At 49.1% G+C, this 21,008-nt stretch overlaps 1 protein-coding gene across 3 annotated transcripts in view; it reads right to left on the reverse strand.

Annotated features, from left to right (window-relative positions):
• MX1 (MX dynamin like GTPase 1) overlaps positions 1-21,008 on the reverse strand; it is a 35,253-nt gene extending 14,245 nt beyond the window's left edge. The window contains exons 1-9 of one of the 3 annotated variants that reach the window (XM_028126469.2): positions 20,870-21,008; positions 14,110-14,189; positions 12,863-12,983; positions 8,078-8,270; positions 6,876-7,013; positions 4,049-4,203; positions 3,239-3,377; positions 2,448-2,646; positions 838-916 (exon numbers count right to left, since the gene is read on the reverse strand). In XM_028126469.2, coding sequence (XP_027982270.1) covers positions 838-916; positions 2,448-2,646; positions 3,239-3,377; positions 4,049-4,203; positions 6,876-7,013; positions 8,078-8,270; positions 12,863-12,961 — 1,002 coding nt within the window. In that variant the 5' untranslated portion in view covers positions 12,962-12,983; positions 14,110-14,189; positions 20,870-21,008. Of the gene's footprint in view, positions 1-837; positions 917-2,447; positions 2,647-3,238; positions 3,378-4,048; positions 4,204-6,875; positions 7,014-8,077; positions 8,271-12,862; positions 12,984-14,109; positions 14,190-15,085; positions 15,368-17,423; positions 17,474-20,869 lie in introns of those variants that run through there. The other 2 variants (XM_028126468.2, XM_028126467.1) reach the window with 2 other exon arrangements.

A 21,008-nucleotide genomic window follows, 5' to 3' on the forward strand; every position in this document is an offset into this window, starting at 1 on the left:
ACGGACAGCTCACCATACGACCCAGCAATTGCACTACTGGGTATTTACCCCAAAGATACAAATGTAGGGATCCAAAGGGGTATGTGCACCCCGATGTTTATAGCAGCAATGTCCACAATAGCCAAACTGTGGAAAGAGACCAGATGTCCATCGACAGATGAATGGATAAAGAAGATGTGGTATATATACACAATGGAATATTATGCAGCCATCAAAAGGAATGAGATCTTGCCATTTGCAACGACGTGGATGGAACTGGAGGGTGTTATGCTGAGTGAAATAAGTCAATCAGAGAAAGACATGTATCTTATGACCTCACTGATATGAGGAATTCTTAATCTCAGGAAACAAACTGAGGGTTGCTGGAGTGGTGGGGGGTGGGAGGGATGGGGCGGCTGGGTGACGGACATTGGGGAGGGTATGTGCTATGGTGAGCGCTGTGAATTGTGCAAGACTGTTGAATCACAGATCTGTACTTCTGAAACAAATAATACATTATATGTTAAAGAAGAAGAAGAAGAAGAAGAAGAAGAAGAAGAAGAAGAAGGAGAAGAAGATAGCAGGAGGGAAAGAATGAAGGGGGGAAATCGGAGGGGGAGATGAACCATGAGAGATGATGGACTTTAAAAAAACAAACTGAGGGTTCTAGAGGGGAGGGGGGTGGGGGGATGGGTTAGCCTGGTGATGGGTATTCAAGAGGGCACATTCTGCATGGAGCACTGGGTGTTATACACAAACAATGAATCATGGAACACTTCATCAAAACTAATGATGTAATGTATGGTGATTAACATAACAACAACAAAAAAGAAAACGGACAGCTCTGCAGGTGCTTACACAGATGTGCGTGATGAGTTCAGAGGTCAGCCTGTCTGCCAGGCAGGGGACTGTGGCCCTTCCTTCCTCCAGGAGGACCCTGTAGACAGAGAAGAGAAGACAATGCCCACATCCATCTTGGTGTGGCCAGAAAATGCAAGTCAGCTTTCTGCTGCAGGGAAAGTCAGGTGACTTCCACCTGGATGGGATATCCTGTAACTGGTACCCAACAGATGTTCAGAACTGGCTTGCATGGAATGATGATTCAGTTGTAGTTATTTTGGATACTTCAAAAATGGTATAGAGTTGTACAGAATTGTTGAGTCACTATACTGTACACTTCAAAATAATTCAATGCTGTATGTTAACTAACTGGAATGAAAATTAAAAGCTTAATTTTAAATTGGTATAGGGGAGCCTAGGTGGTTTAGTCAGTTGAGCATCCAACTCTTGATCTCAGCTCAGGTCTTGATCTCAGGGTTGTGAGTTCAAGCCGCATTGGGCTCCATGCTGGCCATGGAGCCTACTTAAAAAAAATGCTATAGGTGATCGCTTCCAGCTGACACATTGTGTCTCATGACATCTGACTATAAAACTGGTCTTTATAAAAATATACGTGGTCACCTACAAATGTGTTTTCATAACACACACACCCTTCTGTGCATAATACACATGCAAGTCTACATGATACATGGCGGTGTAGGGCTTCACAAAAATACACTGATGAGGGGCGCCTGGGTGGCTCAGTTGGTTAAGCGTCTGTCTTTGGCTCAGGTCATGATCCCAGGGTCCTGGGATCGAGCCCCGCATCGGGCTCCCTGCTCGGCGGGAAGCCTGCTTCTCCCTCTCCCACTCCCCCTGCTTGTGTTCCCTCTCTCGCTATGTCTCTCTCCGTCAGATAAATAAATAAAATCTTTAAAAAAAAATACACTGATGAGTATCTATGTGAGAGTGTGGAGGACATTGATGTAGGGGACACACCCTTCCCCAAGGTGAGAACTTAAACCATGAGCTGCTTGGAGGAAGGAAGGCTCATTTTCACTCTATCCAAATTTGTGTTCGCTGAGTTATTACAGGATTCCTTATATTTTAAAGGATTTTTTAGGATAAAAGGCAGCAGGGAACGAGGAGTTTGCAAGCCTATTTGTGAGAGTACACTCACAGCTAAGTGTTGGTCTCCACATCTGTCAATTTTTTAAATTGTGTTTACCACATGTACGTAAAATTTATAGTTTCCCCCAATGCCACTGATTAATAATCAAACTGATGTGGTCCATGATTTGAAAGGCCTCATTTATCATACATCAAATATGTGTACCTGGGTCAATTTCTGGGCTTTCTGATGTTTTTCCCCTATTCTGAGGTATTTATGTGTTTACTCTGGTTGCAGCACCATACCGTATAAATGACTGTAGCAAATTCCCTCCTTATCTGATCTTTTAAAGGTATTTTTTACTACATTTTGTCAATTCCTCTTTTATTTTTCCAGGCAAATTCTGCAGTCATTGTCAAGGTGCAAACACACTCACACATAGACTCCGAATGTCTGCTTTTGGACAGCAACCCTTCTCCCCAGGAAAAACCGAGGCCCCAGGTTGTGGTTCACCCTTGTGAAAATGCAGCCAGGGTACCTGAAATGTGGGTGGTCCTCAAAGAAGTCTCTCTCTTTTTGCAGAGCCTCGGTCAGGGTCACTTGGTCCTGGATATCCTGCTGGCCCCGACACTTGACAATCATGTAGCCCTTCTTCAGGTGACAGACAAGGTTCTGTGCCACATCCACCACCTTGCTTTCAGTACCTCTGTCCACCAGGTCAGGCTTTGTCAAGATTCCTGCAAGCCGGAGCCTTCCGATTAGAGACCGCTCCCCACTCCCTCTCAGCCTGCTGGATGGCACACAGTAGCCCCCGCAGAACTACCGTGCGGGCAGAGCCCCCGGCTGGGGGCAGAACCACAGCTCGGGCTGCACAAAGACCACGAGCCCCTGTGAGCAGCTTAGGGGACTGGCTTCACTCAGGTCTTGGTCCCCATGCCAGAGACACAGTGGCATGTAAAGGCCTTTTAATTTTCTTTCTGCTCAGTGGAAGGGTTCATTCTCTACTGCACTGGTTCTCAAACTTCCCTGTGCAGCAGAAACCCCTTCCCGAGGCAAATCTTAGCGTGCAGGGTCTCGGGCCCTGCCCTGGAGATTCTACCTCAGGAGGTTTGGTGGGGTCGAGGGCCTTGCATTACTGTACATCCTTCATTCGAGGGCCTTGCATTGCTAAACATGCTCCAGTTCTTTCTGGTGCAGGTGGCGGGGGCGGGGCGTGTGGCCCACACTTGGAGAAGCACAGGTCTGGCCAGGACTGGCAGCCTCATTTGCTGAGCCCACTGCAAAGTGAAGGTTACCACCTACGGTTGTCAGGTTCTTCTCTCTTCTTACCTATGGTCCTGTCGCCGTCGGGGTCCACCTCCTCAGCCATGCTCAGCGCCTCTGTGGTGGCGATGTCCACGTTGCAGGGGACCACCACCAAGTTGATCGTCTCCTGCTTAAGGATGTACTTCTTGATGAGTTTCTTGGTCTGTGAGAAGATGAGAGCGTATGAGAGCCGGGACAGGTCCTGACCTTGTACTTGCTTCGGGACCTCAGAGTCCCAGGATATCTCCCCCAAAGAAATGAGCCTGCAGCACAAGCTTGGTGGCATTGTCCAAGCCAGAAGTTACGAGAAACCGAGTTCTCCATGGCAGAAACAGAGCCCTGGGGGCGGGGGTGGGGAAACCACCAGATCTTAGCTCAGGAACTGTCTCCTAAGACTCCACAGCTGATAACCACAGGGAAAAACAAGATGCCAAGAAGTGCTTGACTGTGCCCTAAATCTTTAATCCCTTGGGTGACATTCGCTAGTATGAAAATGTCATTATACTTGTTTCTAATGTTTTCTCTCCCCACATAAAACCCCTTCCTAATACACACCGGCTTAGATACACCACAAAATGTACCTAATAACCATAAATGGGTCACCGTGTAAATCCCACACACGTGTAAAACGGATTTCCGGTTTTGCCCGTTTGCCTTACACTCCCCAGAACGCCTCCATCTGACTCCACCAAGTCAGATGGAGGCCACAGAGACCACCACGCTCTCCCAATGCCCCTCACACCTCCCGATGTCCACTGTCCCAACCCAGCCCTGAGCCCGCTGCTGTCTGGGGCACTGCTCTGCTCCCTCCTCGCCCCGGAACCAAGGCTTTACCTGGTGTCCGATGTCGGCCGGCTGATTGCCCACGGCCACCCTGGTGATGCCAGGGAGGTCTATCAGGGTCAGATCCGGGACATGAGGGGAGCTGACCTCCAGGCTGATTAGCTCATGACTGATCCCCTGTCCTTCCCCGGCAATGGCATTCTGGGCTAGGGAGGGGGGAAACAAGAAAAACTTCAGTAGAGCTTAGAGTGGAAGCATCTCCCTAACGGCAAATCCTCCCTGCGTGAGTCACGGATAAGGCACATCTGGAGCAGATTCCTTTCTGGAGCTAAAAGGAACCTCAAAGGCTAACTCAGTATTTTCCTTGCCAGTGGCCAGAACTGTCTCCAGAGAAAAAACATCTAGTGAAGACATCTCTCAAGATCATCCCCACCTGTACCAGCCCAGAGCTGGGCAGACCTGAGTTCTTCCCACTGTCACACCTAAATCTTCCCATTGATGCCATTAGGAAATTAACAACAAAGTAAAATGAAAGCAAATAAAAACACATGGGAACTCTTGAAACACGATCTGGGAACTTAGGGAGGGCAATTTTTTCTTGTGGAAAAATTGATGAGCACTGGTATTCCAATATGGAATTTCATTTTGCTCCTTTCTCCTTAATGATGAAAATTTCAAGATATAAATGTATTTCGGGGGCACCTGGGTGGCTCAATCAGTTAAGCATCTGCCTTCAGCTCAGGTCATGATCCTGGATTCCTGGGATCTCTCAGCGGAGAGTCTGCTTCTCCCTCTGCTCCTCCCCCTGCTCATGCTCGCTCGCTCTCTCTCTCTCAGAGAAATAAATAAAATCTTTTTTAAAAAAGATATAAATGGGGTGCCTGGGTGGCTCAGTTGTTAAGCGTCTGCCTTCGGCTCAGGTCGTGATCCCAGGGTCCCGGGATCGAGTCCCACATCGGGCTCCCCGCTCGGCGGGAAGCCTGCTTCTCCCTCTCCCGCTCCCCCTGCTTGTGTTCCTGCTCTCTCTCTCTCTGTCAAAAAAAAAAAAAAAAAAAAAGATATAAATGCATTTCATCAAATTGTTAGCTAATACCACTGGACTCCTTTCTACAAATCCAGAATGGCTTGTTTTATAGCAGTCAGGAACTCAGGACGGGAGTGACAACAACAATGGCCTGTGTGTCATCATCTGCTACCTATATCCATTTACCAGATATCCATTTACCCCAATATCCATTTACCGGACACGCAGTTGTGAGATTACGTCTGGTCCCTGGGGTAAGTGTGACAAAGGCACAGAAAACCTCCAGAAACTCTGCTGGAAAGGGAGGAGAAGCCCTGTGCTGGTGTCCCTCCAGCTGGAATGGGGGCTTTCTGACTAGATCAGGCGGCCTTGGGAGTGACCGCCACACACAACAGAGAAACAACATGGGAGTCTGGTTCTTGATGCTGGAACCCCCAAACCAGCTCTGGGCTGCCTCCCTCCCAGACGTCTATGTGAGAGACAAATAAAATGGGCAGATCACTTAAACCACCGTGTTAGCGGCCCGCTTCCCCAAATGGCCTCCAGAGTCCCTTCCATCACTGTACTCACACTCCTCTGCAGAGTGACCTTCTCCCATCCAGAGAGTCCATCCCTCAGCATCGGGCTCACCCTGTGACCCCCTGTGGCTGACAGGACATCACAGAATGGATCCCAGTAGAGACTGAGAACTCATGCATGGGGGCCCCTCCTCCTTTGCTGCCGAGAACCACCCCCCCCCCCATCTAAAGAGCCCAGCCTGGCGTCCCGGAGGAGGACAGCCACCACATGGTCATTCCAGCCCTGGGCTTGGGTAGGTGACCCAGGCCGTCCTAGACTGCTGGCCCCAGCCAAGCCAGCTGGGGGGAAGAACTGCCCCGCTGATCCACGGAATCACGAGAAACAAACAGTTCCAAGCCGTTAGGTTTTGAGATCAGTCTGTTATGCAGAAAGGGCCAACTGGTACACACAGTGGTTTTGAGTTTTCTGCCCCGGGAGCCAACCTGACCCCAGCAATCACACAATAACATTTTGACTATCCAACATCCTTCAACTTTGGTAAAACAGTCTATAAGTGCGACTTAGGGCCTCCACCTTCATAAAAGCCAAACTCATTTTTTTCTGCTGCTGAATATGAGGTTATACTACTTTTGTACCCTCCTCAAATGATTGAACCTTCATCGTGACAAACTAGGAAGAAAGTCAAGTCAACATGGAGAAGCTTACTTATTCGCCTCACTCATTCTTAGCAGCAGCCAATAGGGTCACTATGGTTCCTGACTGACTTCGAATGTTACTTCTTGCAGATGCTTCAAGTCGGCAGAGTGATCTGTGTGGTTTGCATTCACTGAGACCTACCACCCGTCAGCCTAAGCTAGGATTATGCACACATGTGCATTTCACTCTTGGAGGAAAAGGCCCAGGAAAAGTTTCTAAAGAGGGTTCAAGGATGGTCCAGAGTGCCTTTTTACCAGGTGAACGGGGAAAGGGGTTCCCCGGCCCCACACCCTGATCCCTCCTCCGTCAGATCTGTGGAGTGGGAAAGCCCTTGAGCAAGGGACAGATACTCCTTGTTTAAAGTTTTTCACATTACTCTCAGATACTTACTTACAAACTAAGCAATAAATGGCTGAGGTCAGATTCTTGTCCAAAGTGCTGGTCTTCACAGGGGTCAAAGAAGAGAAGCTACAAAGGAGCTAGGGCCTGATGCAGATGTGGGCAGGAGAGGGGGTTCCCAGGGGAGCAGGAAGGGCCCAGACAGGGAAGGGTAGGAAAGTGAGAGATGGACACCCTCCCACTTCACACAGGTGACCAGATGTCCAAAGAGGCGATAATGAGTGAACATGAGGCCCTCACCTTTATTGATTTCCACTTCCACCTCCGAAGGGTCTGAAATCTCCATCTCGAAGTCCTGGTAACTGACTTTGCCCCTCCACTCATCCTTGTTCAGGAGCTTCTTCAGCTTCAGTACCAGAGGACATCTTGTAACAATCCCTGGAGACCATGTCCACATCAGTCCTATACTCTGCTCTTAGGGGTCCTAGAGGGTGGCCTTCGACTTTTCCACAATCATCTGGGCAGACCACTAAAACTTTTTGGTCTTGTTCTCTAATACTTGGATGTGTTATGTCCAGGGTGGCCTTAGAAATATGCATCTTGAGTAGGCAGCCCAGGTAATTTTTTGCTCACTAATGCTTGAAAGCCACCACTCTAGGCTTCTTGCTTCATCTCAGAGTTTTGCCATCTGCTCCGGTGGCATGCTACAGTGGGAAACCGCCAAACTCAGGGAAATGTGCTCCATTATTCCCCGGGATACATCATCCACTACCATCAGGAATGCATACTGCTCTCACGAGGCCCCTCACCACAATCCCCCTGTTGTAAACTTCCAGATCCCACCCTCCTCTACATCTGACCTATATTTCAAGGCCCATCTCAGGCCTGCCCCCTTCCCTTGAACCCTCATTGATCCCTCGGCCTTGGTGCTCAAACAGCACCACCAACCAGAGCACCAATCTTTACCTCCCATTCAGAGGGTCACTTCTTGAGAAGGGGCTCAGGAGAGGCACCCACATGCACATGGTTCTGGGGGCCCAAATACATTTATTTAGACCTGCCACAAAGTGCAGGTTACATACAATACACATAAAAATGTGCAACATCAGCTATGGACTGAATCATGCCCCCCCCACATTCATATGTTGAAAGTCTAACCCCAATATGACTGTATTTGGAGATGGGGCCTTTCTTTAAAAGGGTAATTAAGGTTAAATGAGGTCATAAGAGGTGGAACCCTAACCAATACGACTGGCATCCATACAAAAAAGGGAAGAGACCCCAGACGTGTGCACACAGAGTAAAGGTCATAGGAGGAAACAATGAGATGATCACCTGCACGAGGAGAAAGGCCTGGGGAGAAACCAACCCTGCCAATACCTAGGTGCTGGACTTCCAGCCTCCAGAACTGTGAGAAATAAATTTCTGTTGTTTTAGCCTCCCAGCCTGTGGCATTTTGTTATGGCTGCCTGAGCTGACTCATACAGAGGACAAGTTTTTACCGCTGCCTCTGGGGAGGGCGACCCCCGATAGAGCCTCCAGCACGGAGCTCTTGCCCGAGCTCTGGTCCCCGATGACGGCAATGGCGGGCAGGGCCAGGTCCTGCTCCACGCCCAGGGCCCGCAGGGAGTCGATGAGGTCGATGCAGGGGCGCACCTTCTCCTCATACTGGCTACACAGGCTGTTCTCGGGCTCCTAAAGGAAGCGGAATCAAAGAATTCTGTTATGGCCTGCAGGTCATGTTCCATCAAAGGTGGACAACTTCAATCAGCCTAATACCATAGGTTCATGGAGCTCACAAAAGAGAATGGGAAAGGAACAGAAAGAAAGATTTAAAGAAATAATAGATAAAAATTTCCCAAACTTGAACAATTAACCCAAAGACCAAGAAGCTCAATGAACCCCAAACATAAGAAACATAAACTACATCAAGGCCCATTTTAATCAAATTGCCCAAAACCAGTGATGGAGAGAAAGTGTTTCAAGCGGTCAGAGAACATGTTTACACATCGAAGAGCAAAGATGAAATTTACAGCAGATTTCTCATCAGAAACAATACAAAGAAGAAGATAGTGGAATAACCTTTTTTAAATACTGGGGGAATAATCCACCAACCTAGAATTCCATACCTAGCTAAAATATCTCTTTAACAGATGAAGACAAATGAAGACTTTTTCAGACATAAAAAAGTGAATGAATTCATCACCAGCAGATCAGCACCACAGGGAATATTAGTCCTTCTGCCAGAAGGAAAATGATACTGAATGAAAATCTGAATCTACACAAAGAAATCTGTGCCAGAAATGGTTACTATACTTTTTTAGAATAACGTACATATCTTTAAAACACATATGACCAAACAGAAATAATAGTAACAATATGTTTGTAAGTCAAATTAAAATTCATGACAAAAATAGCATGAAGGAGGGCACCTGGGTGGCTCAGTCAGTTGAGTATCTGCTTTCGGCTCACGTCATGATCCCGGGGTCCCGGGAGTGAGCCCCACCTCAGGCTCCCTGCTCAGTGGGGATTCTGCTTCTCCCTCTCCCTCTGCCCCTCCCCCCACCACTCGTGTGCTCTCTGTGTCTCTCAAATAAATAAATAAAATCTTCTAAAAAAGAAAAATAGCATGAAGGCTGGGAGGGGAGAAATAGAAGGATTATGGTTTGGAAGCATATGGTTGTAAGGTTCTTGTTTAAACATGAAGTCACACACTACCACTTCAAGGTAGACTTGATTAGTTAAAGATGTATAATATAAACGCTAAAGTAGGCATACTTAATAAACCAACAAAGGAGATAAAAGAATCAAAAAAACAATTTGATTACTTCAAAAGAAGGTAGGAACAGAGAAAAGGGAAATAAAGGTTAGATAAGTCAAATGGAAAACTAATAGCAAAATGGTCTTCTCAAACTTATATTAACAACCACAATAAATATAAATGGTCTAAATATGCCTAGGATAGTCAAAGTGATTTTGAAAAAGAAGAACAAAGTTGGAAGGCTAACATTACCTGATTTCAATATTTATTTAAAAAGCTTCAGTAACCAAAACAATGTGATACTAGTGTAAAAATAGAGAAAGAGATCAATAGAACAGAATATGTATTTCAGAAATAAACTGACATTATGTATGGCCAACTGATTTTTGACAAAAGTGCAAGGGCAATGCTGTGGAGAGATAAGCTTTTAAACAAATGGTGCTGGGACAATTGGACATATATATACACACGAAAAATAACTTGTATCGGGGCGCCTGGGTGGCTCAGTCATTAAGCGTCTGCCTTCGGCTCAGGTCACGATCCCAGGGTCCTGGGATCGAGCCCTGCATTGGGCTCCCTGCTCGGCAGGAAGCCTGCTTCTCCCTCTCCCACTCCCCCTGCTTGTGTTCCCTCTCTCGCTATGTCTCTGTCAAATAAATAAATAAAATCTTTAAAAAAAACCTTTGTATCTATATTCTACACCATATAAAAAAATTGACCCACAATGGATCATAGACCTAAGTGCAAAACCTAAAACTACAGAACTTCTAGAAGAAAACAGGAGAAAAATCTTTGTGGCTGTGGGTTAGGCAATGTTTTCTTTGATATGGCCCCTAAAGCACAATTTATAAAAGAACCATTGATAAATTGGACTTCATCAAAATCGAAAACATCCAATCTTTCAAAAAGACTGTTGAGAGAATAAAAACAAGCTATAATCTGGGAGAAAATGTTTGCAAAACATGTATTTGGCAAAGGATTTATGCCCAGAATATATAAAGAACTCTCAAACCTTGACAAGAAAACAGACATCTGATTAAGAAGAAAATATGAGAGGGGTGCCTGGGTGGCTCAGTCGGTTAAGCATCTGCCTTTGGCTCAGGCCACAATCCCAGGGTCCTGGGATCGAGCCCCGCATTGGGCTCCCTGCTCAGCAGGGAGCCTGCTTCTCCCTCTGCCTGCAGCTTCCCCTGCTTGTGCTCTCTCTCTCTCTCTCTCTCTCTGATAAATAAATAAAAAATTAAAAAAAAAGAAGAAAATATGAGAATGGGCTTTACAATATACCTAGGTTTTTACAGTTCCTTTATATCATGGTGAGAAGTTATTTATATTTTGTGCATCCAGAATCCCCTCACTGTTGGGAGCTAATCAGTTTCCTACCCCTGGCCCCCTTGATGCTAACTTGCTCTTAGTAACTCTCCCTCCTTCCCTCACCCTTCTGGCTACCCATGTATCCCCACCTCGTCCTCCTCATATACTACCCTGACCTCAATCTCTCTCCCTTATAGCGATAGTCTTGAATAAAATCCTCCTGGCCACGGGGTGTCTGGGTGGCTCAGTTGGTTAAGCGTCTGCCTTTGGCTCAGGTCATGATTTCAGGGTCCTGGGATCAAGCCCCATGTTGGACTCCCTGCTCAGCAGGGAACCTGCTTCTCCCTCTCCTCCCTGCTCGTGCTCTCTCTCTCTCTCTCTCTCTAATAAAAAAAAAAGATCCTCCTGGCCATGTTTTCAACAAGCACCTGCTGCAATTTTTCTCTATGACGAACTTCAGAAAGGTCTAGAGCACACCTCCCGAGGGAGAGCCCTGGGGTGGTCATGCCAGGAGCCTGGCTACATCTTTGTACCCACCAGGCTCCAGCTTAGCCCTCCTCATGGGTTCTTTTTTGTTTTCATTTCTTTTTATCACCCATTCACAAGAGTTTATACAACATGAATAACAGTGATAGTGCATGAACCAACTACCTGAATTAAGAAAACACATAATCCAAAAAAAAAAAAAAGAAAAGAAAACACATAATCTCAGTATGCAAGACACTCCATGTACGCTCCCTTATCACCTTCTTGCTGTTTCCCCTTCCCCCACTGAGGGTCCCTCCATCTTGAGGCTCATGAGAACCATGTTCTTGTTCTTCTTGATGGTTTTACCACCTACCCATCTTTGAGCAATACATTGCTTCCTGCTGCCTGATTTGGAAGTTTATATAAATGGGACCACACCATATATTTCTTCTATGACTTGACTCTGTTTCACCACTGTTTTTTACGTCTCAGTGCCTTGATTCCCACTCCTATACAGAATTCTGCCACACGAGCATTCCACTGTCTACAGATGTGTCCGCCATTCCCGGGCACTTGTGTTGATTCTGGGTTTTGCCATCATAAACACCATTATGAACATGGCTCTCAGCGGGTACCCGCAAGAGTTTGTATAGTGGTTCTCAAACTTGAGCACAAACAGGATCACCTGGAGGGCCTATTAAAACGTAGATGGCAGACCCACCCCTGGAGTTCCTAGTTCTTTAGGTTTGCCGGAGATGGAAGTGTGGGGAGTATATTTGTATTTCAAACTTTTCAGGCCTTGTTGAGGATGCTGGTTTGGGGACCACACTTTGAGAACCAAGGTTTACACCTAGAAAGGGAATTGCTACATTATAAGACACACCCATTCAACGTGCCTGGAAAAGGCCAAGCTACAGCCAAGCATGTGGGTGTGGGTGGGGTGAGTTCTTACTGCCCCATAAGCTGCTGGTTACAGTCGGGCAAGAGACACAGTTATATTAGGGACAGTCTTATCTTTCCATGTCCTTCAATGTGGCTTTTAATATTGTTCCAAATATTGTTTGGCATTGATTATGAAAATGGGGTCAACTTGAAAGAGGCTGATGATCCATGACCTTAAGACACGTGACAGCAGTAAAGGGGGCTCTCTCTCATGAAGTAAATACTATTATCATTCCCACTTGGGAGACGGGAAGCCAGGCTTAGAAGCCAGGGAGGAATAGCTGTCTTATAAATGAGATCATACAGCTGCAAATGTCTGCATTGGGATAAAATTCAGATCAGAGTGATTTCAGAGGCCAAGTTTGGTTCCCACCAAAAATAAGTCTTGATTCTGGCGAAAAAAGGCACCCCATGTGAGGGAGTCTTACAGTGACACCTCAGGGTTGCAGCTGGAGATGGAACCAGGCTGTGGGCGTGGGACAGCACAGTGGTCCTTGCGCCCGGAGCCCAGGCCAGTTCCCAAGGGAGCCCCGTCAGCATTCAGCATCTTGCCTGGCTTCCCAGGCTTAAATTGCACCCCATCCACCAGTGTCGGCCAAGGCAAAGCATGGACACCACCCTGGGCGGCCAGATGGGCCCCAGCTGAGCAAGTGAGGGATCACATCGGCCAGCATGGTAGGAGAGATAAGTAAGCAGCATCCTGGGGGGCGGGAGGGTGGGTGGGCAGCAGCATCACGGTCTACAAGGGCAGCCCTCAGACACAGCTTCTGCCCACACGGATGGAGGTTTTCAGGCAGCAACTTACTGTGTCCTGATTTTTCCCTGCCTTATCAGCCAGTCCATTTAGTAACAGATGACTGGATCCAGGATCTGAGTCAGTGATTTTTCCTTTAGAATTAACCATCTTCTTCTTTTATGAGTGCGGCCTAAAATCAAGCACATCAGGATTCACACCATTGAGAAGCCAGGCATCTTCAGCCCCAGAACCACACCCACTACGAGACCCAGTGGACAGGCTGTGGGCTCCTTAACTCTTTAGGGACTGGAAAAAAATTGACGAAGAGCCAAATGATGGATGGAGACAGACCTGCCTACCAGTTCAGCTGTCTTCAGGAATGTGCTCCCAGATCCCAAGAGTCTTTCCAACTAGGTATTTTCTGTTACAATTTTAGGTTGAACATCAAAAATTTCTTCGCCATAAATTTAAATAGCGGCAAAGAATGAAATGACAGAGGCGTTTTTAAGATTCACATGTAGGGGCGCCTGGGTGGCTCAGTCGGCTAAGTGTCTGCCTTTGCCTTGGGTCATGATTCTGGGGTCCCGGGATAGCGTCGGGCTCCCCACTCAGCAAGGAGACTGCTTCTCCCTCCCTCTGAACCCCCACCCCCACTCCCACCCCGCAATGCGGGCGTGTGCATGTGAGCTCTCTCTCTCTCTCAAATAAATAAGTAAAATCTTTAAAAAAATAAAATAAAATTCACATGCAAAAGTAAAATTACTATAGAACCACTTCCAATGTAGCTGCAAGATTCTGAATATTGCGGAGATTTGATACCCAAACTTATAGTTGAAAAAAATACCCGAACTTTAAGTTCTTTTACTCTGTTCCCTTTGCTACCGGCTTCCTATTTTTATTCCATTTCCCCCGTGTAAGTGTATCTTAATGTCCTTTATTCTATTTTTTCCAGTTTTATTGAGAAATAATTGACATCCATCTCTGCATAAGTTTGAGGTATACAGCATGATGGTTTGATTTACATACTTTGTGTATTTTGAACCTATTCTGATTACCACAACAGGTTTGGCTAACATCTACCTTCACATATAGATACAATATTATTTTGTTTTGAAAGAAGTTAATCAACAACTTTAGCATACTTGTCTGTATCCAAAAAATACATACAGAGATATTTGAAATTCACTTTTAAAAATGTCTGGAACCACAATATTAAATATTAAATTTTACACATCTAATAGTCTTGGGTAAAAGTAAGTGAAAATTTTTCCGTAACTTGAAATAAATGTTATGAAAAATATAAAGCACCTCCTTACCTCCAATACACCTTCCTTTTACCTTGACGACGTAATGCTGACTAGTTGAACAGAACTGCAGAGCTGTTCTCCTACACCTCCTTGAAAGCATGCGAAATTTACAAATTAGACCACAAATGGGTGAGTAAGTGTGAGTGCTCATCAAGGTCCCATTGCTGAGAACGGTGGGCAGGGGACACGCAATGAAGCAAGGTCATAGTTCTCCGAATCCTTTTAGTAAATCTTAAATATTTTAGTTCTAAGATAGATGGATAAAGCAGAGAGCCTTACTGTGAATTTACTGCCTGAATCAATGATTTTTTTTCTGATGCTCTCTGTGCTTCTTTTCATAAGAGCTTCCCCCAAGAGCTATGCAGTCGTCCTTTAACATTGGGACAGTTGAGGGGTGCCTGGATAGCACAGTCAGTTGGGTGACTGACTCTTGGCTTCTGCTTGGGTCGTGATCTCAGGGTAGTGGGATCGAGCCCCGCGTTGGGATCCGCGCTCAGTGAGCGGGGTCTGCTTGAGATTCTCTCTCCCTCTGCCCCTCCTGCTCATGCTCTTTCTCTCAAATAAACAAATAAATCTTAATAAGTAATAAATATTGGGGCGGTTGAAAGAGCCAGGTTAAAAAAACAAAAGGGAGAGAGGGATGTATTCCTTTTATCGCAAGTGGGAGAAAGGTTTTTTGAAAGGCAATCAATTGTAAAGAGTACTTATGGAATATGGCAATCTGGAAATTTACTTTCTTACCTCCCCTCCTCCACTACCATGCCTCTGGAAATGCTTTGTGTGCTCAGGGGGTCCCCAACTGGGGCCCCAAGTTGAAGACCACAGCTGCCTCAGTTGGCCCTAATGCACCCAGAGAGGTGGCATCGGTGGTCCCTAGGGCTTGTACCCTCATGACCACGGGTTATTTTTGGTCAACAGAAGATTTTGTGAATACATTTCCCTCCTCTGTTTCATAAAATGACATTCCTTTTACACAAAGTCTTACCCGTACATCTTAAATAAGTTTGCACCTTTCACAGATCATCTTTGAAGATCACTTTGGATGTCAGGAGCAGGGCAATCTCAGTAATTAAAGCCCGTTTCTTACTTATCCATTACACTCCACGTCCTGCTGCACCTGTCAAACCGAACTGAATGCATTCCCGCATTTTGGCCTTGATGGAGTCAAGTTCTCAGCCCCAAACTGCTCATAAAATGTCCAACCCATACAGAGTGTTTACAGACAAGACTGCGGGGAGTTCTGAGGTGGGCACACCACCCCCACACCTCGGTCCATGCTCATCTTCCTCACCCCCCAGCAGCCGGGGAGGCCTCTTCACTCACTGCCAAGGTTTGGGGCAGGGGGTGGAGATACTAGCTAGGGCGGGTCTGTGAACTCTCTGGCGTCCACTGTCCATTGAAGGTGGCTGTCCAGCTGCCCCTTGCACTTTGGATTTCAGAGGGGGCAAGTCTACCAGCGGCTTCCACACCCAGACACCATCCACCAGCAGCGTCACTGGAGAATCTCTGCGGTCGGGGGCGGGGGTGGCATCCAGGGTGCCCAGTGGGCTGCTCCCTGTGTGGGAAAGCCTTCTCAGCCCAGACCTCACAAAGGTCTCCCAATCCCTAATAAGAACCACCTACCAGTGCGTCCTGCTGAATGCCTGATTCAAAGTCCGAAACTTGCCCAACAAAATTAAGCCCAGTTTTAAACATAATCCTGGCAGAACTCACATTTACTTTTTCTCTGGATGTTTTGCCTTCCAAAAACCCACTGACATTTAAATTTTTCATGATGGAAGGGGAGAACATCTTGTGCATTAGACCTGATGTACTCTACCTAGCCATGCTGAGCTCAGTGCTGGGAAGTGGGGGGCGGGGAGGGAAGCCAGGGAGGAAATGCGGGCGGAGGGCTGTCCACATGACAGGGGTTCCTGACCGTCCTGGCCAGCAGCTCTGTTCCAAAGTGGAAAACTGACAGAGTTAGACATTTTAGGAGCCGTTTGGGACTGACAGCTGGGGGTTGCATCGCTTGACCCTGCTTCTGACAAAAACCCGGTTTAAAATTTGACCAAATAATTTCGAGAATCCTACATGCACAGCTCAGCGCTCATCCGTGATGGAGAGTGCAGGTCTCCGGGCCTGGTTCCCTCTGTCAGCCCCCAAGACGGTCTTACCTTCCTCATCCCCGAAAACTAGAATGTCCCCCGCTCAGTCCCACCCCGCTGCACAAGCCACAGCGAAGGGAGACCCTGGGCAGCCCTCCATCGCCCGGCTTGCGGCTACGCTGGAAAGGGCACCTCCCCCCCCCCCCCGGACGCCTTGGTCCTCCCACCTGCCGCTCCTTCCTACTGGGCTGCTCAGCTACTCAGAACGCCCTCTAGCGGGAGCCCTCCGCTCGAACCTCCCTGTACTCAGCCGGATAGTGCAGACCCCTTGTCTACGCACTCCCACTGTCGACTTGTCTGGTTGGCACTCCTTAGCAGTGTGAAAAGTAATAAAATTAAAACCTCACTAAGGTAGTGGAGAGGCCGGAAGGGGCCTGTACCATTCCTCCTCAATCATACCAAGGACTGTCAATCACAGACCCCAACAGTAGAGAATCATCAATTAGAGGCCCCCAACGGGGCCTCTAATTGCACACGGCAACTCCTACAAGAGATCGGCCACTCCTGCAACTCAGCCAACAAGAAACTGCCATCTCCCTGAAACCCTTCCATTTCTCCAATGGACTTACGTTCAAACAGCCCCTCCCAACCCCCTTCCAGAAAACAACGTTCCTGTCCTTTTGTTTGTTGGACTTGTCTAGGGTTTGGCCAGAGCTTGCGTATCCCGGATTGCAGATCTCGGCTATTCCCAAATAAACCCACTTTCGCAGGCAAAACAACTCATTGTTTTATTTTTAGGGGTAATAGCAGGAAACATAAAAGGATCTAAGCGATGGTCCACCTTTAAGGTGGGCTTGGGGGCCCCGCAGCGGTGGAGATGAAACTTTCTTAGTGTGCACCCCTTGACTAGCTCCCTGGGAGACCCCCTTGGCCGCCATCCCCTCTGCCTGCGCACCTTCCCCAGCAGAGAAGCCCGCAGGGCTGGGTGGGTGGGGGGCTGTTTCTGATGAGTCATCAGGGGCATTAGCACCCTGTTGGCCTGGAGCAGAATCCGGCGTGCTTGAGTCCAGCCAACATCTCCATCACTATTATCACCATCATTACCGTAACTAGCTTCTGCAATCTCCCGTGCCCCCTGGGGAGCTGGTCTCCGCAGCCACCAACCCGCCCGCCCCCGCAGCTCGCTGGAAAGTGCCGGGACCCAGAAGGTGCCGGATCCAAGAGCGCGACACTCACCTGTCCCCGCGCGGCCGCGAGCGTCACCGGCAGCCCCTCTGCTTTTATGCAGCGCCAGGCGCCGCCCCTCCCTGCCCGCCCGCCCCCCCCGCCCCCCCCCCCCCCCCGCGCCGCCGCCGGGGAGAAACGAAACTCCCTGTAAGCAAGGGAGGGGGGCCGGCGCGGCGCAGAAGCGAACCGAACACCCCACCCCCACTGCCTCCCCTCGACCACCGGGAGCCCGCAGGTCGCTGCGCCCCCGGGTGGGCCCATCTGCAGCCTCTGCCGGGCGCTCGGGGTGTGGCGGTGCCCATCCCGGGCCCGCGCACTCGGATCCCTGGGAGCTGGAGGGAAATGCAGACCCCGGGGCTACGCGACCTGCTGAATCAGAAACTCAGGTGCAGGGCCCCCGAAGCCAGTTTGAGAACTGCTGCTCTATTAGCCTGGAGTCATCCAGAGCTGAAGGTAGTCTTGAACCTAGGCAATCCCTTAATGCCTGGTCTTCCGAACAGGTGCACTGATAATTGGGTGTCTTAAAATCCTGCTAGTGGTTCCCCCGGATCAGTCCAACCCCAGCAGGGATTCGCAAGCGTTCATTCTACGTTAATGACCGACAACCGCCCTCCCCTTCCCCTACAGTGCTCCCCCAGCCAACTTCCCCTCCCCATGCAGAAAGTAGTTGTCCTTAAAAATAGAAACAATTTTACCACCAAAAGATGGGTTTATTTGGGAATAGCAGAAACATGGTAAATCGGGACAAGCAAGCTATGGCAAAACCATAGGCAAGTCCAACAAACAGGGGAGGAACAATATGTTACGGAGAAGATGCAGGAAGTCGGGAGGGGTTGTTCTGAACAAAAGTCTGTTGGAGAAAAGCAAGCGTTGGGGTGATGGCAGTTTCTGGCTGGCGGAATTGCAGGGGTGGCCGATTTCTGGTGGGAGATGCAGAGTGCAAGTTTCCCTGTTGGGCCCTAACTGATGGTTCTCCCCTGTTGTGGAGTCTCCTGCTGGGTCTGTGATTGGCCTGTGATTGATGACCTTTCCTGTCATGACTCCCAGGGGCACGGCTCCCCTACCAGCCTCCCCATCTAGCATCTGGAATCCACTTCAGTGAGCTTCTCTTTATTTTCACTAGACCCGCATCATCTTCTTCCTTGCCCACCTCAAGACCTCTCTGGAGTCGGGCTCATCTGATTTCTCCAGGATGGCGATGGGTGGAAGGCGGAGGCCGAGGGCAAGCAGGCCCAAGAGTGGCCCTCCGTGGGTGGGGAATACCATTTCGTTTTGGAAGAGGCCGGCCCCTACCTCCATTCTCCTTAGCTCAGCTCAGAGTCGAAGACAACAAGCTCCCCAAAGACCGTGTTAGGAAGGGTCAACCCCCACTCCACTCGAAGGCCCAGAACCTGCCTCAGCTCCAAGCCTGGGGTCAGGAAAAGATTAGATGGATGGGAAGGAGGCCCCACAACGCGGATGAAGTCCCCTTGCTCTGCAGGGCCCGGTGCCGGGGGCCGGGCAGGCCCAGCTAGCATGGCCTGGCGGAAGAACACGGGCGAGGAACTTTGGTCCAGCCACTCATCGCTCTGGGCCTCAGTTACTTCCTAGTCATGAGGAAGAGTGACACCATTTCTGGATGGGCTGTGAGCAGGCTGGAGGAAAATGCACGGATACACAGCAGAGTGTGAGCAGGCGTGCAGAGAGACATCAGTCCGAGGAATGATGGGACTTTTTCAAACACAGGACGCTCTCCCCAGCCACTCTTGTTGAGGAATGAAATCAGAAAGAAACCAGAAATCAAAAGTGACAACCGGGTGGAACCGGCCAACCCCAGAGCCAGGACTAGGGGAGGTGAGTGATCCGTCTGCCGTGCAAACTGAAGGCGCCGCTCGCCCGCTGGCTCTCGGTGGCGCGAGCACCTCCCTACATTTGGCGCCCACACACTCCACAAGCCTCCCCTTCGCAACTCCAGGGACTCCTGGTCTGAGATTCTGGTACGTCGCTGTTTCTAATGTGCTCATTATATGAAGTTCCCTGAAGAGGCCAGGGGCTTGTGAGGGGTGTAATTCAGAAATAATACAATAATGACTTCCATGTGCTGAGTAAGTATGTGCTACATGTCAGCCTATAAGACTAAGTCACCTTCACATCCATCCTGTGAGAGGAGTAGGGCTATCACTCCCTTTTAACACGTGAGGAGACAGAGACCAGGATCAGGTCACTGCTGGCTTGCATAGCTCAGAAGTGGCCAGGAAGCAGGAGAGCTATGACTGTAATCTTGGGTTTTAGCCCTGTGCTCTGGAGCATCTCCCCTTCTGTCTTCCAGAAGCCCACAGCCTTCCACCTGAATTACCGACGAGTCCTTCTCCACTAAAAACAAACAACAAAAAACCCACGGATTACTCTCTATTCTACCAAATAAGTGTCAAACTCTTAGCCTTTGAGAATTGTCCTTCAGGCTCCACACCCTATCGAGACATCCCTAAACGCAGCCCACAGTTCTGTCGCCTGTCCTTCCTCCTAGGCTCCCAGAGACATTCTCCTCCCCTGCCAAGCCCTCCCCGCCCCCTGCCCCCCGTGATACTCCCTGTCTGTGCAGCTGCCCTGGGGAGCTCCTTCCAGCCCCCACTCAGCCCCCTATCTTAGCTCAGTCTCAGATGCTCCTGCATCTCTGATGGATGTTGTGGATAACGGGGGGGGGGGGGGCGGCTATCACCTCAATGGGGGTGTCACGTCCACAAAGGCAACCTTGCATCCCTGCAGTGCCTACCACCCACCGACAGCAGGTACTCAGTAAGCATGGGCTGAATTTAACCGGACTGAGGGGACCAGCAATCCCAGCCCCTGGGGCTCCCACCATGGTCAGCCGGTACCGTCCTCTTACTATTGTTTTCTGCGTTCATTTAAACGCACCTGGCGAAAACAGAGCATCCATGGGAAGCATAGTAGCAGACAATCACATTGACCCCAACCCCTGCTGCTAGCGCAGTCACAGGTGCCCAGGGCACTCCAGGTCTCGCTGGCCCTCGTCCAGCCCTCTCTTCACCTGCCAGGCCCGGCCCTGACCCGCTGAGGACAGCCATGCTCGGGTTCATGGGAAGCCATGCCTGGCAAGCTCCGAAGCATCGCTCCCTACCTCCAAGCCAGTGCATTTCCGTCCGGCTTAAATGCTGTAGGGTGCCCTACTGCAGGAGTGGGAGTGGGTGGGGTATTCCTAACTGCTTGGCTTGGTGTGCCAGGCCTGCCCGGGCGCAGCCTCACCTGGCTCAGCCCCACTCTCACTGCTTAATGTAACACCTTGCCCACTACACACAACTCCTCCTGCTCAGGGGTGCTCCTCCTCCTACCCCTGCACTCTGGGCTTCTTCCCAGCTCACAGCCTCCCGCCATCTTTCCCAGACCTGGTGGACCTGCTTCCTCAGGGCGCCAGGTTCCCTCCTATCCCCAACCCCAACGCAGCCTCATCACACTACCTTGACCTCTGTGCACGCCCGTTCTGCCACCAGGTTGTCCACAGGGCAGCACCAGGCCCGTGGGATCTAGCAGAGTTCGTGGCACATAGTATTGCCATAGATGTTTCTAGAATGAACTAATGAGTGAATGAATGGTGAG

Source organism: Eumetopias jubatus, unplaced genomic scaffold, assembly GCF_037043125.1.
Source record: "Eumetopias jubatus isolate StellerSeaLion01/CBP00866 unplaced genomic scaffold, mEumJub1_p1.0 scaffold_1, whole genome shotgun sequence".
In the NCBI taxonomy this organism is placed as follows: domain Eukaryota; kingdom Metazoa; phylum Chordata; class Mammalia; order Carnivora; family Otariidae; genus Eumetopias; species Eumetopias jubatus.